Genomic DNA, 22675 nt, shown 5'->3' on the forward strand with positions numbered 1-22675 from the left:
TCTGCACTCTCCTATATTTATACATGTGTGTGCTCTCCTGTATTTATACGTGTGTGTGCTCTCCTGTATTTATACGTGTGTGTGCTCTCCTGTATTTATACGTGTGTGAGCACTCCTGTACTTATACGTGTGTGAGCTCTCCTGTATTTATACATGTGTGAGCTCTCCTGTATTTATACATGTGTGAGCACTCCTGTATTTATACATGTGTGAGCACTCCTGTATTTATACATGTGTGAGCTCTCCTGTATTTATACATGTGTGAGCACTCCTGTATTTATACATGTGTGAGCTCTCCTATATTTGTACATGTGTGAACACTCCTGTATTTATACATGTGTGAGCTCTCCTGTATTTATACATGTGTGAGCTCTCCTGTATTTGTACATGTGTGTGCTCTCCTGTATTTATACATGTGTGAGCACTCCTGTATTTGTGTTTTTCTGACCACCACGTTGGAAAATGAGATTGGGGGAAATGTTTTCTAAAGACGTAATAGTTTTTATGGGGGTATGGGGGTATATTGTTATTATGTTTTTATCCTGTTATCTATTGTTTGTCTTCTTACAAATTTGTAAGAGTGGTTAGCCACACTTCCCTTTATACCTTATGTGGTAATATAACTGGTGCTTCTACAGGGTTAACGGCCGTGCATGCCAGGGCTCTGATACAAAGTGGGTCCTTCCTTGCTATGCTTCTTTCCAGGAAATAGGAAAGGGTATAGGAGATGGTGATACAGTCTCTCCTTTCCAGAAGGTTTCCAGCTGGAATAACCTACCAAATAAGGAAGTGTCATCTTTCCAAAAATAAAGCCTTCATTTCTGGATTATTCAGAAAAATTCATGCTGTAATATTTAGTTTACTATCCTTTAAGAAAATAATTAGGGAGCTTTTTCCTAAGATCATTTTTAGGTGTCTATTTTGCATGGTTCTTTGTAACAGTAAAATTTAGGCCATTGTCTGCATTTTTGGTTGATAATGAACTTTTTTTTATAGGTGGAGAGAGAACCTGTGGAGTACATGAACTCATCTGTATTAGAAAAGGTAGGCCAATGCTTTGCATGGATATTTAAATACTAAATGAATACTTTCTAGGATATAGTAAATTTTAGTATGATATTTAGTACGATAATTTGGATATATAAGGCATGTAATTTAAGAGATATCAGCACTCATCTGCATTATGGATTTGAGCACACCTGGAGTCTATGTTGCTTATGTGGCTACTGAGGGTTGCATATTTCCTTTTGATGAACTAATAAAGTCTGGTTTCTTTATTTTCTTTTCTGTCCCCTTCCAGAATCTGGGTACTGGGTGCATATCGGCCACTAGTTGGCTTCTGTTCTGTTACTGTACCCCATCAGAGTAATGTGAATGGTTGGTTGAAATTCAAATTGAGAATATATACAAAGTCCAGACAACCACATGACACCAACAACTGCCTGTGCTTCCTTTAGAAGGAGCCACTTGGCAGCCAGGTATCTCAGCAAGGCAGTCAAGGAAAGGTAATTCAGGTATTTAGGTGGAAGGCAAGGAACCTGGTGTTCTCTAGGTTTTAAGGAACTTGGCTCTGGGCACCGTGAAGAGAGGAGACCTGGAGAAAGGGCAAGAGGGAGGGAAGAACCTTCATTCTCTGACTGCTCCTGCTGGGGTCTCAGCAAAGAACATGTCTTTCTTTTCTCTCTGCAACCGAGCTGGCACTCCTGAGTTTGGCAGAAGCCCAAAGCCCACCCTGACCTTTTCACCTTGAAGAGGTTGGAGCAGTGTCTGTGAGATACGTATAACTGACATGCCAGCGAAATGTCAGTCATTTTCAGTTTTGACAGCTCTGGAAAATCCTTAGCTGATCTGGAATTGAAAAAAAAAATTTTAAAAAACCTTCTTGGGTGAATCCATATGATTATTCCTAGTGTGGTTATGCTAATTAATTTATGGGTTACTGCCAGTAGTGCTGTCATTTAAAGACAATCTACTTTCTTCGTTAGCATGTAGGCTATTGTTATCTTTCCTCTGGTACTGGAAAGGAAGAAATGGAAGCCAGTTTTCTGGATTTGTGCATCTTATCAAAAAATAATGACAATCAAATTTATATATATTTATGTAAATATTTTCTCTCGTGTTATATTTTATTTATTTTGTACTTCAAATTATTTTAATCCTATTGAGAGTTTTAAGTAATTTTATAGTGATTATTATCTTGTCCCAGTAAACTTTTTGAAATTGTTTTACTTGAGGGTCAGCAAAAGTTGCTATACAGATCATTAGGAATCATAGTCAAAAGCCTGAGAAGCAATTCAGTTGGAATCGAAAGCAACTTCAGCAGTACTCAGGTGAAGAGGGATTCAAGACAAGACTGGAGACAGCTGGCAGGAAACTGATTGGGGACACTGGGGAGAGGTGATCAGGATAGCTGTGATCTTAATAGACCACATAACCTGGCTGAATGTTCCTCCTCTTAACTAGGGTTGTGTGCAGGGGCCTTGTTCACATTACTTTGTATTTAACTAGCCTTTCCACTTTTCTTTGTGCTGTGGAATCTTCATTCTGTGATTATTTATATACTTTCGAGATCGGATCTTAGGTGGCTCAGAGTAGCCTTGAATTCACTGTGTAACAGAGAAAGATTTTTGAGCTCCTGTTCTTCTACCCCCACTGGCCAAGTGTTAGGATTACAGGTGTGTGTTAGTGCCATGCCTGATTTTACACATTGCTGGCATTGAGTCCAGGGCTTCATGTGTGGTAAGCAAGTACTTTACTACTGAGCTACAACTTTATCCCAGTTAACATTAAAAAAAATTGTTTACACTGTAATCACTTCATGAAAAAAATGTTTAGATCTTTATTTCCTCAGCATTTAATGGTATTCTATTCTGATGTTTCATAAATGTTTAAGCATTTAAGACTGAAGGCTAATACTTCCTCATTTTATGCTAGACTTACATAGACCAGAGCATATGAAGGTTATACAAACTAAAATCATAGTAATCAGTGTCAGTTATTTTGATAAAATGACACCAAATCAGCCCTCCCCTTTGTTTTCTTGAGGTAGCTGTTTGTATAGCCCATGCTGGCCCTTCAACAGCATTAAATTTCTGAAACTTCTGCCTCCACCTCGCAGTGCTGGAATGTCAAGAAGGTGTTCTCATGCCATGCTCAGTGGTGAATTTCTCTTTCCTTGTTAATTTGTCTCCTGCTGGATGCTCTCTGTCCGCAGCACAGACTGTATGAGAGTATAGCGCTTGACTAACTTCACTGTCCTCCCTTCTGTGGTTTCTATCCAGTTATGCTATTTTGAATGTTCCTCGAAGGAAGCTAGTGTGGATGGCCTTTAAGTCCTTGCTCTTTATCTAACTTCTGGATATTTTTATTTGATGTCAATAGAACAGCAGACTGACTTATCTAAAGGACTGTCTTAATTCTTAAGTGAGCCTTCACCTTCTAGTGAGCCCTTCTCATCTCAGCTGTGAGTAGTACTCCCTGCTTGCTTAGGTCCTAACTTAGGAATCTTCCCATATTTCAATCAGTCTCTTATCTCCCACTTGGAATGTGTAGTTGTCAGTTGTACTTGTAGTGTATTTTTGATCCATTTCCCCTCCCCCATTCTGTTGTTGTCATTGTAGTCTTGAATATTCTCTTTTGCTTAGCCCACTAGAGTAGTTTTCTTTTCTTATTTACATGCTTACCTTCTTGTAGTAGCATCAGTGATTTTTGAAAATGTAAATTATACTATATCACTTTGATGGTTGGAATTGTTCTGTGGATTTCCAGTGTACCTGGAATAAAACCAAAGTGTTTTACTCAATCCACAAAGCAACAGCTTTGAGTTCAGAATGTCAACTACATATCATCAGCTCAGGGGTATGAACCTTTTCTATGAAAGTGTGTATGAGAGCTTACTGCTGGAGACCTGTGGGTAGGGAGACTCTGAAGAGAAATATTGCTTCTAAGATTAAAAGGTTATGATTATATACCTGTTAGAAATTGCAAACTTACTTTCCTTGTATGTATTTGTCTTAGTTATTTATTGTTATGATGATAAAACACTCTTGGCAAAAGCAACTTCAAGGAAACATGCTTATTTTGGTTAATAGTTCAAAGTGCAGTCTGTCATGGCTAGGCAGTCACTGTGGCAGGAGCTTGAGACAGCTGGTCACGCTGTATGCGCAGTCAGAAAATAGGAGATGAATGATGTCTCAGCCAGCTTGCTCCTTTCTATGCAACTCAAGACCCAAGCTTAAGGAATGGTGAAACCCACTATTAGCGTGGGTCTTCCTACATCTGATAACCTAGTCAAGATAATCTTTCACAGATCTCTCCAGAGGCTGACCTAAATAACCCTGGGGACCATTCCTACTGTGTAGGAGCCCTGTTTGCTTGCTTTCTCTTAAATTCCCACTTTTCAACCTATAATAAACTATTTCCAACCTCAAAATAAATTGAAAAATAATCCTCACATGTGGGTGGTGGTGTATGTGTGTGTGTGCGTGTAGTCTTACATCCTTGCTGATTCCATATCCTGTCGAGTTGACAGTGAACAATAACCATAGTGCTCACAATATGCTTTTGTATTCCTACCAGAAATGTATGAACTCCTGGCCCTATCAGCAGTATCTTTTGAAGATTTCTGTTGTTATTGCTGCTGTTGATCTGATGGTAGAAAAGTGTAGATCCGTGTCATTTCACTCTTCTTAGTAGAAGGCCTGCGTCTGAGCTGTCTGCAGAGTCCACCAGTGATCTGAAAGGCGCCAGAAGAACCTGCTGCTCCATAGCTTCTCACCCTGCAATATTTGCTAAATTGGGGTCCATTTAATCTTTGAAATTCATTTCAAATGTATTATATTGAAAGAGAAAGGTCTTCCAGTGTTGTCATCTAAACATACCCCCACAGTATATCAGGTTATTTTGATTCTGTCATAGGAAACACAAATTATGGACCTGAAGCATGAGACCCAGGACAAAAGGTGTTTTGTGGATAAGGACAAGAGAGTGGTGAAAGCAGACACAGGACAATCTAAGACAGTGTCCAGAGTAGGTAGATTTGAGGTGCCAAGGGCAAGCTATTTATAGAACACTGTATCTGTTTTATGGTGCAGCTGAGAGTGGCTGTGTGGTGCTGCTGTGCAGAGCTGCTGTGTGCTCCTGTGCGCTACTGTGCTGCTGCTGTGTGAGGTGCTGTGTGCTGCTGTGCACTACTGTGCTGTGCTGCAGTGCACTGCTGTGCACTACTGTGCGCTGCTGTGTGCTACTGTGCGCTGCTGTGTGCTGCTGTGCTCTACTGTGCTCTACTGTGCTGTGCTGCTGTGCGGCCTCTGCTGTGTGCTGCTTTGTCCTACTGTGCGCTACTGTGCTGCTGCTGTGTGAGTTGCTGTGTGCTGCTGTGCACTGCTGTGTGCTGCAATGCACTGCTGTCTGCTGCTGTGTGCTACTGTGCACTGCTGTGTACTACTGTGCGCTGCCGTGTGCTGCTGTGTGCTGCTGTGTGAGGTGCTGTGTGCTGCAGTGCACTGCTGTGCTCTGCTGTGCTGTGCTGCTGTGCGGCCTCTGCTGTGCGCTGCTGTGTGAGATGCTGTGTGCTGCTGTGTGTTACTGTGCACTGCTGTGCACTACTGTGCGCTGCTGTGTGCTACTGTGCGCTACTGTGCTGTGCTGCTGTGCACTGCTGTGCACTACTGTGCTCTACTGTGCAGTGCTGCTGTGCGGCCTCTGCTGTGTAGTGCTCTGCTGTCTCTCAAGTGTAAACTCCAGCACCACCCTATTCTTCTGAGGTGGGATAAACAAAGTAGGCTGAGATGAAAGGGAAAGGCTGTTTAGTAATATAGTCTGCTGTATGTGCAGAATGTGAACCTTTCCACCCACCATGTGTGTGTATGAACCTGTGTGTGCAGGTGTATTTGGAGGACAGAGGTCCTTATTAGATATCTTCTTGCGTTGCTCTCTGCTTTATTTTTTGAGAAAGATCTCTTACTGAATATGGAGCTTGCTGATCTGTTTAAGCAAGCTGGACAGTAAGCCCTGGGGATATTGCCTGTCTCTACTTCCATAGGACCAGAATTACAGGCATTTCCTACCAATTCCAGTTTTCATGTGGGAACTGGGGATCTGATGCATATCCTCATGCTTGCCATGGTAGGATTTACTAACTTAACTACCTCCCTAACTCCCCCTCCTTTTTTCTTTTAAATTGGCTTGCATTTATTGTCGATTTTATTGTATCTTCTTCACCCTGATAGCCATTTACTCTTTGGTAAAAGAGATTAGAATTAGATTCCACTGCCCTATGAAAGGCAACAGTGGTAGACAGACATTTTTAGAAGCTTACTCTCTTTCTGTGTGTGTGTGTGTGTGTGTGTGTGTGTGTGTGTGTGTATGTATATATTTAGTAATTTCCTTCTGTAGTGGATGGAAAACAAAAGTGTCTTGAAGGCCTAAGGGTTATGAAGTAGAGGATGGGTTTCTTGTGTTGCTTGTCTTGTATGTGTTGATATATATATTTAATATTTTAGCATTTTTCTAATTGTGGGCACTGTTCTAACTGCTGGGAATTTTGTGGTTAATAAATGACAAATGTTCTGGTCTCCTGTTGCTTATAATGTTTGGACTAACAGAATATAGACAAGAAACAAATCAAATAATTCTAAAATATCTGTAATTGCTGTAAAAAAAAGTAGAATACAATGGTTTGTGTGTGTGTGTGACCTTGAGGAGAGGAGAAGAGTAGGAAGAGAGAGAGAGAGAGAGAGAGAGAGAGAGAGAGACAGACACACCTACTGATTTCAGAAAGAACAGTTTAGTGAGATAAGATCTTTCTGAGAAGGTAAAATTAAAATTTTTATTTTAGATTTTTGAATTTTATTTTGCAATATAAATGTTTTGCCTGTGTGCATGTGTATATGTATGTATACCATGTACATGAGCATCAGTTCCTCTGGAAATGGAGTTAGAGGTAGCTGCGAGTCACCACATGAGTGCTGGGAACCAAACCCAGGTTCTCTGCAAGAGCAGCAAATGCTCTTATTCCTTGAGCCATTTCTCTAGCCTGTGAGAAGATAATATTTAAGCTGACGGAAGAGGTCTGCCTGGTGAGGAAGAAACACAGGGATGGGGAAGTCAGTTACTGAGCTGAAAAGTACAGATACCTCTTGTGCCAAATAGTGAGTATACATGGGAAGGTTCATGGAATAAAGTGGGGGATGTCTGGGGTGTCTGGATTGTATAAAACTTGTGACCTGTTTCACTGCACACAATGAAATGCAAATGGGGAATTAGGCAGGAAGTGAAGTGATTTACTCTTAATAGTTTGTTTAGTTGTGTGTGTGTTCATACACATGTGTGTGCATGTGCAGACACACACCCGAATCAGGTGCCTGTGGAGGCCAGAGGCATTGATCTGGAGTTATGAGAAGTAATGAATGGCCCCCACATGGATCCTCTACAAAAGCAGTATCTGCTCATAACCACCGAGCCATCTCTCCAGTACCATAATTTACTCTTATATATGGCCAGTAACGGGATGAGAGTCGATGTTGGAACTCCATTAGGAAGCTCTTGGTGATTCCAGGCAAGAAATAATGAGGCTTGGATTCCTGTGGTGTCGGTGCCGGTGCTGAGAAGTGCTTGGTTCAGGGTGGCTTTTAAAGGTAGAGTCCACAAAACTTGAACTTGAATTCATGTTGAAATGTGCAAGAAATGTGCAAGCAACCGGTGCTTTGGGAGCACTCTCGATGGAGATACTGCTGACTGACATAGGACAGGCTGAGGGAAGAGAAGTGGGCTTCATGGGGGCACAAGAAGTCACTTGTTCCATTTTGGACATGTTGAGTTCTAGGTGCTCACTAAACATTGACTGATGAAGGCATTTGGATATCAAAATCTGGAAATTAGGATAGCAGATGGGAAATTGGGGGTGCCAGTTGAGGTCATCCTGAAATTGAGTTACATAAAAAGACAAAAACTATTGATTTATACATGATTATTGATTTATCTAAAAATGAAAATACATTAGTGTGTAGTTCATCTCTGAAGACAACAGCTGATTGCTTTAGTGAACTTAATTTTAAAAGACAATGGTTGTATTACGGATAATTATTTGATTTTTCAATGACTTCACCAAAATAATATTTTCTTTTCTTTCTTTTTTAAACTTTTGTTAATTCTTTTTTAAAAATTTTTAAAAAAATTTATTATGTATACAATATTCTGTCTGTGTGTATGCCTGCAGGTCAGAAGAGGGCACCAGACCTCATTACAGATGGTTGTGAGCCACCACGTGGTTGCTGGGAATTGAACTCAGGACCTTTGGAAGAGCAGGCAATGCTCTTAACGGCTGAGCCATCTCTCCAGCCCCCTTTTGTTGATTCTTTATGGATTTCATATCATGCATTCTGATCCCATTTGCCTCCCAGTCTCCTAGAATCTGCCCTCTGCCCTTGCAACCTCCCCGCCCCCCCCAATCAAAACTAAATTTAAAAGAAAAACCAAAACCAAAACAACAAAAGAAGAAGAATCTTGTGGAAGATGTAGTGTGGTCTCTTGAGACACAGTTTTTACCTTTAGTCCGTTAATCTTTACTTGCAAGTGTTCTTTACCAGGATTCATTGGTCTGGTTCAAGGCCTCTGATTTCTGCTACACCACCAATAATGAGCTCTCACTGGGCTCCTCTCGGATGTACTGTTGTTGTCCTGTGCCATGGAGACCCTGCTGTTTTGGATCTGTAGGTTCATCCCCTTTGTTATGATTCTGCACTGGAAAGGGACCTTGGTGGCCAGTGGCGAGAGCTCATTGTGATTCCCTGTGCTAGAGACCTTGGCAGGTGAGAGACAAATATACCATGCAGGCAAAGCTTAAGTGATGAGTTTTATTGAGATAAAGGGAATGGGGGAGGGAAGTGAGAAAAGGAGAGAAAGAGAGATTTTGAGAGGGGGGGGGGGAGCCGGGGGGTGGAAGAGATAGAGAAATGTGATAGAGAAATGGAGAGAAAGAGGGGAAGAAGAAGAGAAAGAAAAAAGCGGAGTTTCACTTTTTAAAGAGACAGGATACTGCCTGCCTATGTGACACACTGTCAGTTCCTCAAGGGGCGCGGCCAGGTTCATTTGGATGTTAACACCCTTCACAGGTTTCAACAGTTCATAGATTCAGTGGATGCTGGGGTGGGCCAACTCGTAGCCCTAGTTCTGGGTCTGGGTGGTTGCTGGGTTGGTACTGCTCTGCTAGCTCACCCAGTACAGCCTACAGAAAGGAGCAGAGCCAGCTCCTCCGCTCTCAAGCCCTCAGATCTGGTTTCCCCTCACTCTTATTGCCAGGGTCAGCTCTACTGCTTTGCCCGGCAAGGTGCAGGGCCCTCTTTCCAGTTTGCAGTGTGTGTTTAGGGACATGGGGGAAGAACATACAAGGGAGGTGGGGTCAGCTCTCCTGTTCCTACACCCTCTGCGCTGGCTCACCCAGACCCCCACCCCAACAGACCAGCTCTAGTGTTTTACACAGTCAGGGTGCAGGGTCCACTCTCCTCTGCTGCAGCTGGTGTGAGGCAGGGCTAGCTCTTTCACTCTTGGGATTCTGGGACCAGCTCTCTCACCTGCTACAGGTAGCAAGGTGTGGAGAGGGAAGGCATCTTTCCCTCATCCATGCCACTGAATGGCATATGAGGGAGATGATATCAGCTCTGTAGCTTTCACACCCTCAGGGCTGGCTCACCTGCACCCAGACAACAGGGCCAGCTCTAGTGTGTTGCCCAGACAGGAAACAGAGGCAGCTTTCTCAGGTGAGGTTCAGGGCTAGCTCTCTCACTCTTGTGACCTGAGGGCCAGCTCTCTCATCTGCTGCAGGTGGTAATGGTGACAGGTGAGGTGGGAAGGGTGGGGGTGGAGGGGGCGTAGAAGGCATCTTCCCCCCATCCATGCCACCACATGGTAGACAAGGGGGGCAGGGTCAACTCTCCTGCTCTTATGCCCTCAGGATCAGCTCACCTGCATCCTGACCACAGGGTAGCTCTAGTGTGCTTGCCTGGTGAGCTATGGGCCATCTTTCCTGAGTTGGGAAGGCTGTGAATGACTCTTCCCTGAGTAAAGTATCCAGCCATGGGCAGGAGCAGCCAGCGATCCCAGAGACTATTAATGGCTGCATTTGATGGCTGGAGAGGTGTCTCAGAGGTTAGGAGCGCTGGCTGCTCTTCCAAAGGTCCTGAGTTCAAATCCCAGCAACCACATGGTGGCTCAAAACCATCTATAATGAGATCTGGTGCCCTCTTCTTGCCTTTAGGTATACATCAGGCAGAACGTGTATGCATAATAAATAAATAAACCTTAAAAAAGGTTGCATTTGAGATTATTTGATTTTTTTTCGCATTGAGATTATTTGATTTTTTAATGACTTAACTAAAAGCATATTTTCTTGTAAAGTATATCTTCTTAATTGTTTCTAATAGAAGGTGGGTATTGTTTTTATTTCTGTTTTTTTTGAGGTTGGGAGTTGTGGTTTTGACAGAGTAAACAAGGTATATCATGTGCTCTGAGCCATAGCAGAAGTGGTAGTTCCATTTCATCTGAAAGTGTTCTTTTGGTCAGGAGCCATACAAGGGTTAGTTTGTGTTAGATGCACTTTCAGATGTGAAGCTGCAACAGATCCAGACTAAGAGACAAAATTAAGTCTGTTAGCTGTTTTTTGCTTTGTTTCGTTTTGTTTCTTACTGCCTTTATATCCTTAGGTTTCTCTTTTTTTCCTTTTAACTTTTAAAATGTTTAGACATCTTTTTCCTGGCTGTGGAAGGTGATTTCATGAGTGGCTTTGGAGGGGTACCCATAATGCTTCTTGCTGCTTCCTAACTGGGTGAACTCAGCAGGTTGCTTGACCCTTCTTACCTCACAGTTCTTATCTGAATGCAAAATGGGATAACAGTATTGTCTTTCTCATCTGGTTTATGAGTTTTAAACTAGTTAATATATATTAATGCATAAGTTAGTAGTATGGAAAGTCCTTCTGAATATGTGTTGCTTTTATTAGTTAATGAATAAAGAAGCTGTTTTGGCTTGTAATACAGTAGAATAGAACTAGGTGGGGAAAACTAAACTGAATGCTGGGAAAAAGAAGGCAGAGTCAGGAGATACCATGTACCCACGCCAGAGACAGACCCTGGATGGAACCTTGCTGGTAAGCTCTTGGGGGCTGCAGACCCCTGGTCCCGACTTTCTTTGCGTGCTTCAGACCCTTTGCCTGCTGCAGTGAACAGAGTAAACAACTTGATTTTCTGTGCCTGCAGCTGCCCTGATGAGACCCTCATGAGTTTCTGATGGCAGGGGAATGAATTCTGGTGGGTTTTAGAGCTGAAAATCCCAAGAACGGGGGCATGGCTATCAGTTAAGGATCCCTATATAAGCTTCCCTGGAGCACAATAAAGTTGGCATTCTTGTATCAAGGATGACCTGAGTCCCCGTGTCTCTGTCTGTGTGTGTATGTTTTTAAATCTTCAGTCTCTTTCTTTGCTCACAAACCTCCCTGTAATGCAGGTGCTACAGTAAGCCACAGCCACGTGGCAATACACACATTAATAAAAATGGGTTAAATTAAAATGTAAGAGCTAGCCAGTAAGAAGCTAGAGCTAGTAAGCCAAACAGTGATTTAATTAATACAGTTTCTGAGTGGTTAATTCTGGAGTCTGGGCAGCCAGCAACAAACAAGAGGCCTCTTAAAACAAACTGGCGCTCTAACCTGGTTGACTGTATCCATGAAAATCTGACGAGTTTTGTTTGAGTTTCAGAGGTTACATTTTTGTGATTAATAGTTTTTATAGTGAAGCTGTTTACTCTTCAGTTATATTTTTGTACAACTTCACTTCTAGCTCAACTCCATTTTCACCAGAGCTTAGAATCCATGTTGTCTTTTGTCATTCAGATTTTTCTCTTACTGTGCCACCCTGCTCCTTTCAGAAGCATGTATCCTTAGACTGTTCTACTTCTCTAAGTGTTTTAGTTGCCGTGATAAAGTACTATGACCATAGACACCTTAAGGAAGAGTTTATCTTGGCTTACAGTTTCAGAGGTCAGGGTGTCCATAAAGGTAGGGAAGGCCTGGCAGCAGGATCATGAAGTTAAGAGAGCTCATCTCAGCTGCATACAGCAAGCAGAGAAAGAAAAGTGGAAGTGGGGTGAAGTTATAAGTTTTTAAGTCCCATTTCCAGTGACTCACTTCCTCCAGCAAGGCTCAATGACCTAAAAGTTCTATAAGCTCTCCAAACAGAGCTACCAAATGGGGACCAAGTATTCAGCTATATGAGCCTTTGAAGAGACATTTCTCATTTCAGCAAGAACACTTGGAATTAGTCAGCTTATTATATCACTTAATGTATATAAGTTAGCTGGTATACTTAGCAACCCCCAGAGACACAAGCAGGAGAGAAGTTTGTTCTTCTGAGAAATTCAAGCCAGTTGTGTGTAATGACTATAGGACTTTGCTTCCATGGGATTACATGTCTAGGTTCTTGGCATCTCTGGCTCTGGCAACTCTAGCATGTCACTTTGGAAGCTACCATGTTCTTCATCAAGTAGGGAATGTGAAGGAAAGGGAAAGAGTTGTTTCTCAGAGGCTTTTATGGGCCAACCTGGAGGCAGTGCATATTCCTTAGTAGTTTTCTGCTCTCAGTAATTCAGTTACATGACTATAGGCTTCTTCACAGCAGGCTGAGAATGTTAGGAAGCCAGTGAGCCTAGGAAGTTACCAGCTTGTAGTCTACTATTTACACCAGTCCACCTTAACACGGAATTCTCATTGGTTATTCTTTTCTGCTGTGTGTATGTTAATGATGACTCAAGGGACAAATTCCATGTACTAGTAGTTGAATAATTTAAAGATGTGACTTCAGAATAAATTTAAGGGCGTGTGGAAAATATATAATAGGAATTTTGGTATATTTTGTTTTTGTGGGAGAAGGATTGGAAATATTCGATTTTTTTGTTTTTTGTTTTTTATTTATCCTGCAGGATTCTACCTCATGTAAATGGAAATTTCTGTACTGCTTGGTACCATAGCCATTCAGTCCCAAAGAAACACACAGAGGCTTATATTAATTATAAACTGTTTGGCTTGTTAGCTCAGGCTTATTATTAACTATTTCTTACATCTTAAATTAACCCACTTCTTTTAATCTGTGTATTGCAGCAAGGCTGTGGCCTACTGGTAAGTTTCTGGCGTCCTTCTCCTTTCGGCAGCTAATAGCATCTGTCTGATTCTGCCTTTTTTTCCTCCCTACATTCAGTTTAGTTTTCCTGCCTACCTATATTCTGCCCTGCTATAGGGCAAAGCAGCTTCTTTATTAACCAATGGTAATAAAACATATTCACAGCATGCAGAGGGGAATCCCACATCAACCTCATTTTGTTTCTTTCTCTCTTTACTACCTAAACTATGAACAATCTTCTGTTTTCCTCTTCACAAGTTGTAATTTACAAAAACTGTCACCATTTTTTAAGTCAGTGTGGTTTTTAACCTTTCTAATGCTATGGCCCTCTAATATAGTTCCTCATGTTGTGGTGACGCCCAACCATAAAATTATTTTCATTGCTACTTTATAACTATAATTTTGCAAGTTATGAATCATAATGCAAATAGTTTTGGAGATAGAGGTTTACAAAAGGGGTCATGACCCACAGGTTGAGAATCACCACTTAAACTGTCTTATAATTTTAAATTCTTTTCCTGTGCTTTGTGTCCTGATCAACTATTTTAATTGTGTGTGTGTGTGTGTGTGTGTGTGTGTGTGTGTGCGCGCGCACGCATGCATGAACTGATGTTTTGACAATAGTTTTAGATCTACCTGAGATTCCTTATTATTTTCTATTTTCCTTACACCGTTTCTTCTTTTGCTTATAGCAAAGCCTTTTCAACCAGGTGGGTGTGGTGTTGAATTATTTTGTACCACCTATCATAAGGGAAGATGAAGTATTTACCAGAGAAAAGAGTGGATTTGGATACAAAACAGGTTGTTGTTTGTAGCAATGAGGGCCTGCTCGTTGGGGTTTCTGTCCCGCCCGGTACCCTACAGCTGGCAAGTCCCAAAGAAAATCACACAAAGTCTACATTAGGTTATAAAGTGATTGGCCTATTAGCTTAGGCTTCTTGTTAACTCTTGTAGTTTATATTAACCCATTATTCTTATCTATGTTAGCCATATGGCTTGGTACCTTTTTCAGCTGTCAGCTCACATGTTGCTTCTTTGGTGGTCTGGGCTGGAATGGTGGAGAGAGCTTCCTGCTTCCCAGAATTCTCACGTTCTCATTGCATCACCTCTACTTTCTGTCTGGTTTTCCCGCCTATACATCTTGCCTGGCTAATCAGCATTTAAAATACGATTGATAGATTACAGATAATTCTCCCGCACCATTTCCCCCTCTCTTTTTTTTTTTAAACAAAGGAAAATATCCATAGTCCATTTTTTTTTGGAATGTGGGCGTAGTTTTCCAGGCTACTTCTGGCTGGTTGGAAGTGCTGATAATCTTATGGGGACCTAAAGAAAATTTAGAGTTATAATTAAGTCCTGACTGGAGTATCCTGTGAGACCTGATCATCTCAGGCAGCATCTTGAATTCGTTATGGATGTAGAACTCAGACATCTGGGCCATCTGTTCCTATCGGAGATTTCTCAGGTGGTCTTCCTTGATCAAACCTGATTTTTCTTAACTCAGAATGAATCCACATCCTCTCATTTTCTGTGGAAACAAAAGCAAAATCTCTTCTCCAAAGTAACATACCTTTTGACTTCAGTTTTGAAACCAAGGTATTTTCAAAATACCTATCTTGGGTTAGTTCAGCAGCATTTATAAACAAAAGTCTTTTAGCAGCTGTTGCTCCTTCCTCAGCATTCAAACAATTGAAAGACAGCATAATAGCATACAGTATCAAGATTCTCTGTGTATTTTCCATCTTTATGCAGCTTTATTTCAACCTCTATTTCTTTTATTTTTACTTTTACTTTTTGAGACAGGTTCTCTGTATATCTTTGTACTGGAATAACTCTGTAGACCAGGTTGTCCTTGAACTCACAGAGATCTGTCTGTCCCTGCAACCCAGGCATTGGGTTTAAAGGTGTGTGCCACCACACCCAACTACTCTCTTTCTTTCTTTTTACTTTAAGACTTTAACTTTTATCTTGCATGTATTTTTAACACACTGTAAACCATTTAGAGGTTTTTTTTCTTCTTTGAATCTCTTTTTACTGTATATCTCTCTTTTTCTGACTTACATGAGTCTTTAAGGAGAGGATGAAAGCCGTGGCTTTGACGACTAGATCCAGCCCATTCCTTAGCTTTCCAGCCTCATGGCAGAGGTACTGGCTGTAGCCATTTTTATTGCCTCAACTCTACGATGTTTCAAGGTCCTTGCCAGCAAGCAAGCTGCAGCATTCCGCTCACATACCACACTCAGTCAAACTGCCTGCCTGAAAGAGTCAGAGTTTGCTCTGGCAGGATGGCCCAGAAAGCTGGCATTTTAAAATGGCACAACTTTTTTCCTGCTATGGCTGAAAACTGAAAAGCATGCGGTCAGCTTTTCATCAACACTGTTTAAGTGTTTCGTGGCAGGACTTCTTAAAAGAGCTGCAGGGTTTTGCAGCTAAAGCTGAGTCAGGAAGCCTCTCTTAGCTGAGAGCGCTTGCTTGCCTCTAGCAAGCAGAGCAGCCCCGAGAAATTGCTGCTACCAAGAAAACATGCTTTACTCTATTCTTTTCCAAGCTTTCTCAAGCTTTCTGTGGATTCAGTTATCCAGAATGGAGGACAGCTGCTGCTTTTTTAAAGAGAGAGAGAGACCACGCCCCAATGGGCTGGTATCTCAGCGGCTATTGGCTGAAGGAGCAGAAGGAACTCCCGCAGCACCTGTTGTTTCCCAGATGAGGTCATTGATACTTTGTGAGGTGTGATCTCATACCAGAGTTTTTCTTACATTCATGACAAGCATCTCTCCTGTGAATTCCTTGACACCTGCTGAAATCTGACTTCTGTAAAGTCTTTTTTTAGCAGTCATTACATTCATCAGATCTCTCTCCTGTGTGAATTATCTGATCTATGGTGAGGGCATCCTTACAACAGGCTTATACATGCATTGCATTAGTAGGACTCTTCTCCTGTATTACGACTTTTGATGGGTAGGACAGCCTGACAGTTAGCTGAAGAATTCTTTTTATTAGTTGTGTTCATAGTTATCCCCCATCGTGTATATCATTTGATGAGTTATGAGTTCTGTGAATATGTATGAATATGAATATGTAAATGTTCATATTCTAACACACACATACATTTTGGAAAGTGCCTTTTATGTAGTATCATTTTTGCCTCGTAGGTTTCTCTTTATTCAGAGTATCCCATCACCTTTCATTCTGTTTCTTTGATGTTTACTAGTTTAGATATTTTATGAACCCCAAATTGAGATAATGGATCTCAAGTAGGTGACTATTGGTTAATAGGTATTGATACTTTTGAGTATTACTCTAGTTTTTGGGCACAGGACTACTGCTCTATTAGTTTCTTCTGTATATCAAATCCATCTTTATGTAGTTCATAGTTTGCCTGGTATATATGCATATTAGCAACATATATTCCAGTGTGAACAAGAGTCCTTTAGAACCTGTAGAAAACAAAAGATCTTTGTAGTGGTTAGAGGATAGACAATATGGGGCTTTGAATAAGAATGCCCACATAGACACTTATATTTGAATGGTTAGTCATGAGGGAGTGGCACTATTTGAGAAGGATTAGTAGGTGTGGCCTTGTTGGAGGAGATGTGTCACTGGGGCTTTGAAGTTCCATAAACACATGTCAAGTCTGGTCTGTCTGCTTGCTACCTGTGGATCAGGATGTAGCTTTCAGTTTCTGCTCCAGCATCTGCCTGCATGCCCCAGATTCCCCACCAAGATGATAATGGGCTAAACCTCTGAAAATGTAAGCAAACCTCCAATTAAATGCTTTTTTTTAAGGGTTGCTGTGGTCATGGTGTCTCTTCACCACAACAAAACAGTGACAAAGACAGAAGATATCAGTGAAGAACTTTGAAAAATACTCTTTTAACTCTAGAAATAAGAATGGGGATTGAGCAAGGTGTGGTGGTGCATGCCTTTACTTCCAGCTCTTGGGAGACTGAGGCAAGTAGATCTCTGAGTTCAAGGCCAGTCTGTTCGACAGAGCAAGTTCCAGAACAACCAACACTACACAGAGAAACCTTGTCTTGAAACATGCCCCCCCCCGCAAAAAAAATGGGGATTGAGAGTTTAGCTCTGTGCTAGAGCACTTGTCTAGCATGAATGAGATTGTGTCTTTGATTTCTAGTACCACAAAAATAAGTGAATAAAAAGAGATGGAGCACAGGGTGTGACTGAATGAGAAAAGTCAGCACTGCTAAATATTTTTAATTTTTTTTTTCTGCTTGCTGGGTGTCATGACCCATGCCTGTAATTTCTTCACTTGGGAGGCTGGGGCAGGAAGATTTCTGCAAATTTAAGGGCAGCCTGAGTGATCCTGTCATACCCTGTCAAAAACAAAAGAAAGCAAGCCTAAAGACTTAGTATTCTTCTGTTGCTGTGATAAAAACACCATGATGAGAGGCAACTTAAAGAAGAGAGAGAGTTTATTTCATCTTATGGCTCCAGAGGGATAAGAGTCCAGAATGATGTAGTGGAGCCATGGCAGCCAATAGCAGGCATGGAGGCAGGAACAGGAAGCTGTGAGCTCACATGCTTTACTGCCATCATAAGGAGAGCAAACGTACAGGACAAGGCCTTGAACTTTGAGAGCCTTCGCCCAGTGACATACAACCCTCTAGCAACTGAGCACCAAGGGTTCAGATGTCTAAGAATATGGGGACATTCTCATTCAAACCACTACACTGGCTTAATAAGTCTATAGATTTATTATCTACTGTAGTGTTTCTTCATTAGAGAGAAGTCATTTGTTTAAGCCACTGACTATAAACTTTTGGCCATGCTTGGAACTGATGATACAGATAAGCTTTCTAATCAGTTCTGTTTTGACCAAGATTGTATGGAACGTAGACTGATCACCTGAGCTCTTTATTGCTGCTTCTGTGTTTCAGGGACGGAGCCGGTTGTGTACTAGGCAAACACTGCATTAGTTCACAGCGCCATCCGTTGTGATTCTCTGCATGTAAGCCCTTTTTTTTCCCCCAATTTTGTTAAAATAGTATTTCTCTATGTAGCACTGACTGACCTAGAACTCACTATGTAAACCGTGCTGGCCTCAAATTTATGGCAGTCCTGCCTTAGTCTCAAAAATACTGGGAATCAAAACATGAACCACAGTTCTTGGCTTACTCTGAAGTGTAAGTAATATTTACAATTTCTTTTAAATATGAACATAAATAACTAAAAATCTCATAAGTTAACACTTTATTATGTGTATGTCTGTCTACCTGAGAGCAACCACTGATAAAGGACTGAGCATGGGAGTGGAGAAGGGTTACAGGTTGTGTGCTGGTTTAGATACTGCATCTGTCCAGAACTTTTTACCTCTTATGCTGCTACACAGACATGTTGGGATGAGCAGCTCTAAGCGAGAACCAGGCATAAGGTGGAGAGAGTCTGGAGACAGCAGCTGGAATGGTTGTCCTTATTAGAGTTCCAGAAGAGGCTCATCCAAGGGCTACTTGTCCAGGCTTATAGCCACAAAAGGCATTTCTGTGCATTGTCCTTTTTTACAATAAGCTGATGACCACTACCTTATAAATAGTGCCTTAGGGTTTTGTATTGTTGTCAAGTGACACCATGATCATGGCAACTTTTCTAAAGAAAACATTTAATTGGGGTGGCTCGCTTACAGTTTCAGAGGTTCAGTCCATTATCATCATACTAGGGAACATGGCAGTGTGCAGGCAGATGTGCTGGCTGATCGTGGCTTGCAGGCAGTAGGAAGTCAGCTCACTCACTGAGCAGTAATCTGAGCATATAAAACCTCAAAGCCTGTCCCCACAGTGACACAATTCCTCCAACAAGGCCAACCCACTCCAGCAAAGCCACACCTCCTAATAGTGACACTCCCTTTGAGGTCCATTTTCTTTCAAACCACTACAAATAGGAATCCAGTTTTCAGGTTTTACCATCTCTATTTCGTGAAACTGAGGTTTTCATCTTTTATCATCTCTCTCCTCAGATTCTCTTCTCAGCTAAGTAGACAGATCCTATCTTTCTTCTGTCCCTCAGGTGGATCCTGTGTCCTTTCTTCTTTTGGTGCTATTCTTAGTGGTCTCTTTTTTGGGGGGAATTAGGTAAGTATCTGAAAATATATGAATTGTCATAGCCAGTTTGAAAATTATACATTATTTTTTAAAGCATTTATTATTATTTGTGTGTGAGAGAGAGTATGAGAGAGAGAGAGAGAGAGAGAGAGAGAGAGAGAGAGAGAGTTTGTGTATGTGCCATGGCACATGTGTGGAGGTCAGAGGACAACATTTGATAGTTGGTTTTTCTCTTGCCACTGTGGGGCAATACTCTTGTACACTGGAAAGATTTGTCAGTTGTATTGGCTTAATAAAACACTGATTGGCCAGTAGCCAGGCAGGAAGTATAGGCAGGACGACCAGAACAGGAGAATTTTGGGAAGAGAAAAGACTCAGTCTGCAGTTGTCACCCAGACACAAAGGAAGCAAGATGAGAATGCCTTACTGATAAAAGGTACCAAGCCTCATGGCTGACACAGACAAGAATTATGGGTTAATGTAGGATGTAATGTAGCCGCAGGGCGATTGGTAATGAAAAGTCCCCAGACTATCTTGATACTAAATATACAGCTTTAATAAACAGAAGTAAGACTTACAACAGCTTACACCAGAATCCAAACGATCCGTCCAGACGCAGGAGTCAGGCAAAAAAGAGAGCTAGCGGAGCGGAGCGCGCTTGCTAGGTTTATAGGCAGGCTTTTGCCTGAGGGCGGCACACCCCAAAAACAGAATATGATTGGCTGAACTCCCCTATCATCTCCCCCTTTTTTCTAAAATAAGACAGAACCAAACCAAATACAACTATATACAATAGAAGCAAATAATAAATATAAAGTTACAAACAACAAACAATGTTAAGCAAGAAACATATAACAAAAATTCTGCTAAACATTCTATCTCAGGGAGTCTAAATAATGTAGATGGTAACTACAACTATCTAATCTTCAACTCCATCAAAGATCTGAGAAGGAAAATAATTTTCCTCAAGCAGCCCGGAAGTACAAGCGGGAAACTTCCAAAATGTGCAACGAATGGAAGAGACAACTGAATACCTGGGCAATCACCCAAAGTCTCATATGCAATGTTGAGTCAACCAACTTTGGCTAAGGCCTGATGTAACTGACATGCCATTTTTCAAAGGCAAGAAACCTTTTAGGACTCTCTCACCCTATCTTGGCAAGATAAGACAATCCTGCTTTTATCCATTTACGGATATTCTGTAATTCTGTCAGTTGTTGAGGTATGGGCTTTTTCTTTGCCCAAAGGCCATTTCTGCCAGGAAGAAGACAAGCTCCATGTGGAGTGTCTTTGGTGCTCAACATTCTCTCGGGAGTAGAGCGGTGATGCCAGGAGCGATTGTGTCTCACAACTATAGAACTATGAGTTAGATTAAAGGCCATTTTCCACAGCTCTTCGAAGAGGTTGAAGATTATACTATCTATACTAAGTATGATCTCTATGCACCTAAATAACCTGATTAACCTAAATATAAATATAATAAACATATATGACTATTGATTTCTATCTATCTAACTTGAAGACTAAGAAAATGAACAACTGTGCAATGAGTGAGGACAATGACCTCCAAATGTAAACAATGAACATAAATATCTTAATCAGAGGTAGGAATGTGAATATATGTATATATATATTAATACAAATAGAGGTATAAACATACTCACATACAACATTCAATATATCAATGTACAAAAATCAACACCAATACAATTTTCTAAAAACAATAACTCACAAATACCAATATATTATTATGCCATCACCAATCAGTCCCCCCCTTTTTTTTGATAAACACCCCTGAGTTTATAAAATACCTCCCCCATTCCCTCATCCCTATATCAATTATAACCAATCCCTAAATGATGTCCCTAAACCTAAGGGCAAATTCTACTGGGAGAGGGGACGTCGTCCTCTAAAATTGCTTCCAGCTGTCACCGGGGCGACGTTTCTCTTAGGGGGGTCCTGTGAAAATAATCAATGGTAAAATTCCCATATAAACATTTGGTGTGAGAGAGTTGTAAATAGTCTCTGAATAAGTTGAGGATGTCTGTCCAGAGTGTTGTCAAATATTGTGCATCATCCGGAACCATTTTGTATAGCTGGTACCAAAAAACATGTATAAAAAATAGCGCTATCAACATTATGACGTCATAGTAACCAGGTGGAGTTGGTGTTGTGGGGCCCCATCTTCATCCTAGAAGCTTTAAAGATTACTGCAGGAAAATTTATTGTTTGTTATGGGAAAGTTAAACATTATCTACGAAGACATATACAGACATATATATATATATACATATATATATATATATATATAAAGATATAAACAGATGTGGGGAAAGGCAAAGAAAATTTATCAATTATAGTTATTCTGTCCCATATCTTGGCTCTTGACATGAGACAGAAACTCTGGGATATCTCTTATCAACAGGCTTGGAAATGAAGAGGGACTGAGCCATTGTCCAACTCCAAAACCAGCTCTACATATTTATAAATAAATGCATATTAGTACATATTAAAAAAATAGTAATACTTACCTAAACTATTTGGAGTCATTGTTGATCCTCTTTTGGTCGTAGGCGGGTTCTATATTCAATTATCCAGGGTCCCTTGGATCCTTTGAAAATGAGTCTTCTCCTGTGGAGACAAGAGAACCCTGCCCCCAACCTTTATATTTCTCTTACCTTTGGTGTGATTAATATCCTTGTAAGTGAGTTATCATTTATCTCTTCCAAGAGGCTTCTCCTCTTCAAACTGAACCTTTATTAATTTTGATGGTATCCACAATTTTTCCTCTCCTGTGGAAACAAGAGCAAAACCCCTTCCCCAACGCAGCACATCTCCTGGCTTCCACTGTGAGGTCAGCACATCCTTGAAATAAATTGGTTGATTTAATTCAGCAGACTTTTCCAATATCCAATGTCTTTCTGCAGCCATTGTCCCCTTCTCATTAGCGTTGAGAAAATTCAAGGTTAATAAAGCATTATGTAACCTATTCCTGGGGGTATTTTCCACCCCTTTCTGTTTGTTCAACATATCTTTTACAGTTCGATTTGATCTTTCTATAACTGCTTGACCTGTAGGATTGTATGGTATACCTGTAACATGCTTAATATTATAATAAGCAAAAAATCGTTTCATTTTCCTAGAAACATAAGCTGGACCATTATCTGTCTTTATCTGTGTAGGTATACCCATGATGGCCATAACTTCTAATAAATGAGTGATTACTGAATCAGCTTTTTCTGAGCTTAAAGCAGTTGCCCATTGAAAACCTGAGTATGTGTCAATGGTGTGATGTACATATTTTAATTTGCCAAATTCTGGAAAGTGAAACACATCCATCTGCCAAATTTCATTCCTTTTAATACCCTTTGGATTAGTCCCTGCAGGCAATGGTGTTTCGTTATAAAAAGAGCAAGTAGGGCATTTCTTTACAATCTCCTTAGCTTGTTGCCA

General features: G+C 41.0%; 1 protein-coding gene across 2 annotated transcripts in view; it reads left to right on the forward strand.

The window, feature by feature from the left end:
• Syt14 (synaptotagmin 14) overlaps positions 1 to 22675 on the forward strand; it is a 174514-nt gene that overhangs the window by 11969 nt on the left and 139870 nt on the right. For both annotated transcript variants that reach the window (XM_087906013.1, XM_048439365.3), the window contains exon 2: positions 997 to 1044. In XM_087906013.1, coding sequence (XP_087762139.1) covers positions 997 to 1044 — 48 coding nt within the window. The remainder of the gene's footprint in view (positions 1 to 996; positions 1045 to 22675) is intronic.

Source organism: Myodes glareolus, chromosome 5 (genome assembly GCF_982192425.1).
Source record: "Myodes glareolus chromosome 5, mMyoGla1.1, whole genome shotgun sequence".
Classification (NCBI taxonomy): domain Eukaryota; kingdom Metazoa; phylum Chordata; class Mammalia; order Rodentia; family Cricetidae; genus Myodes; species Myodes glareolus.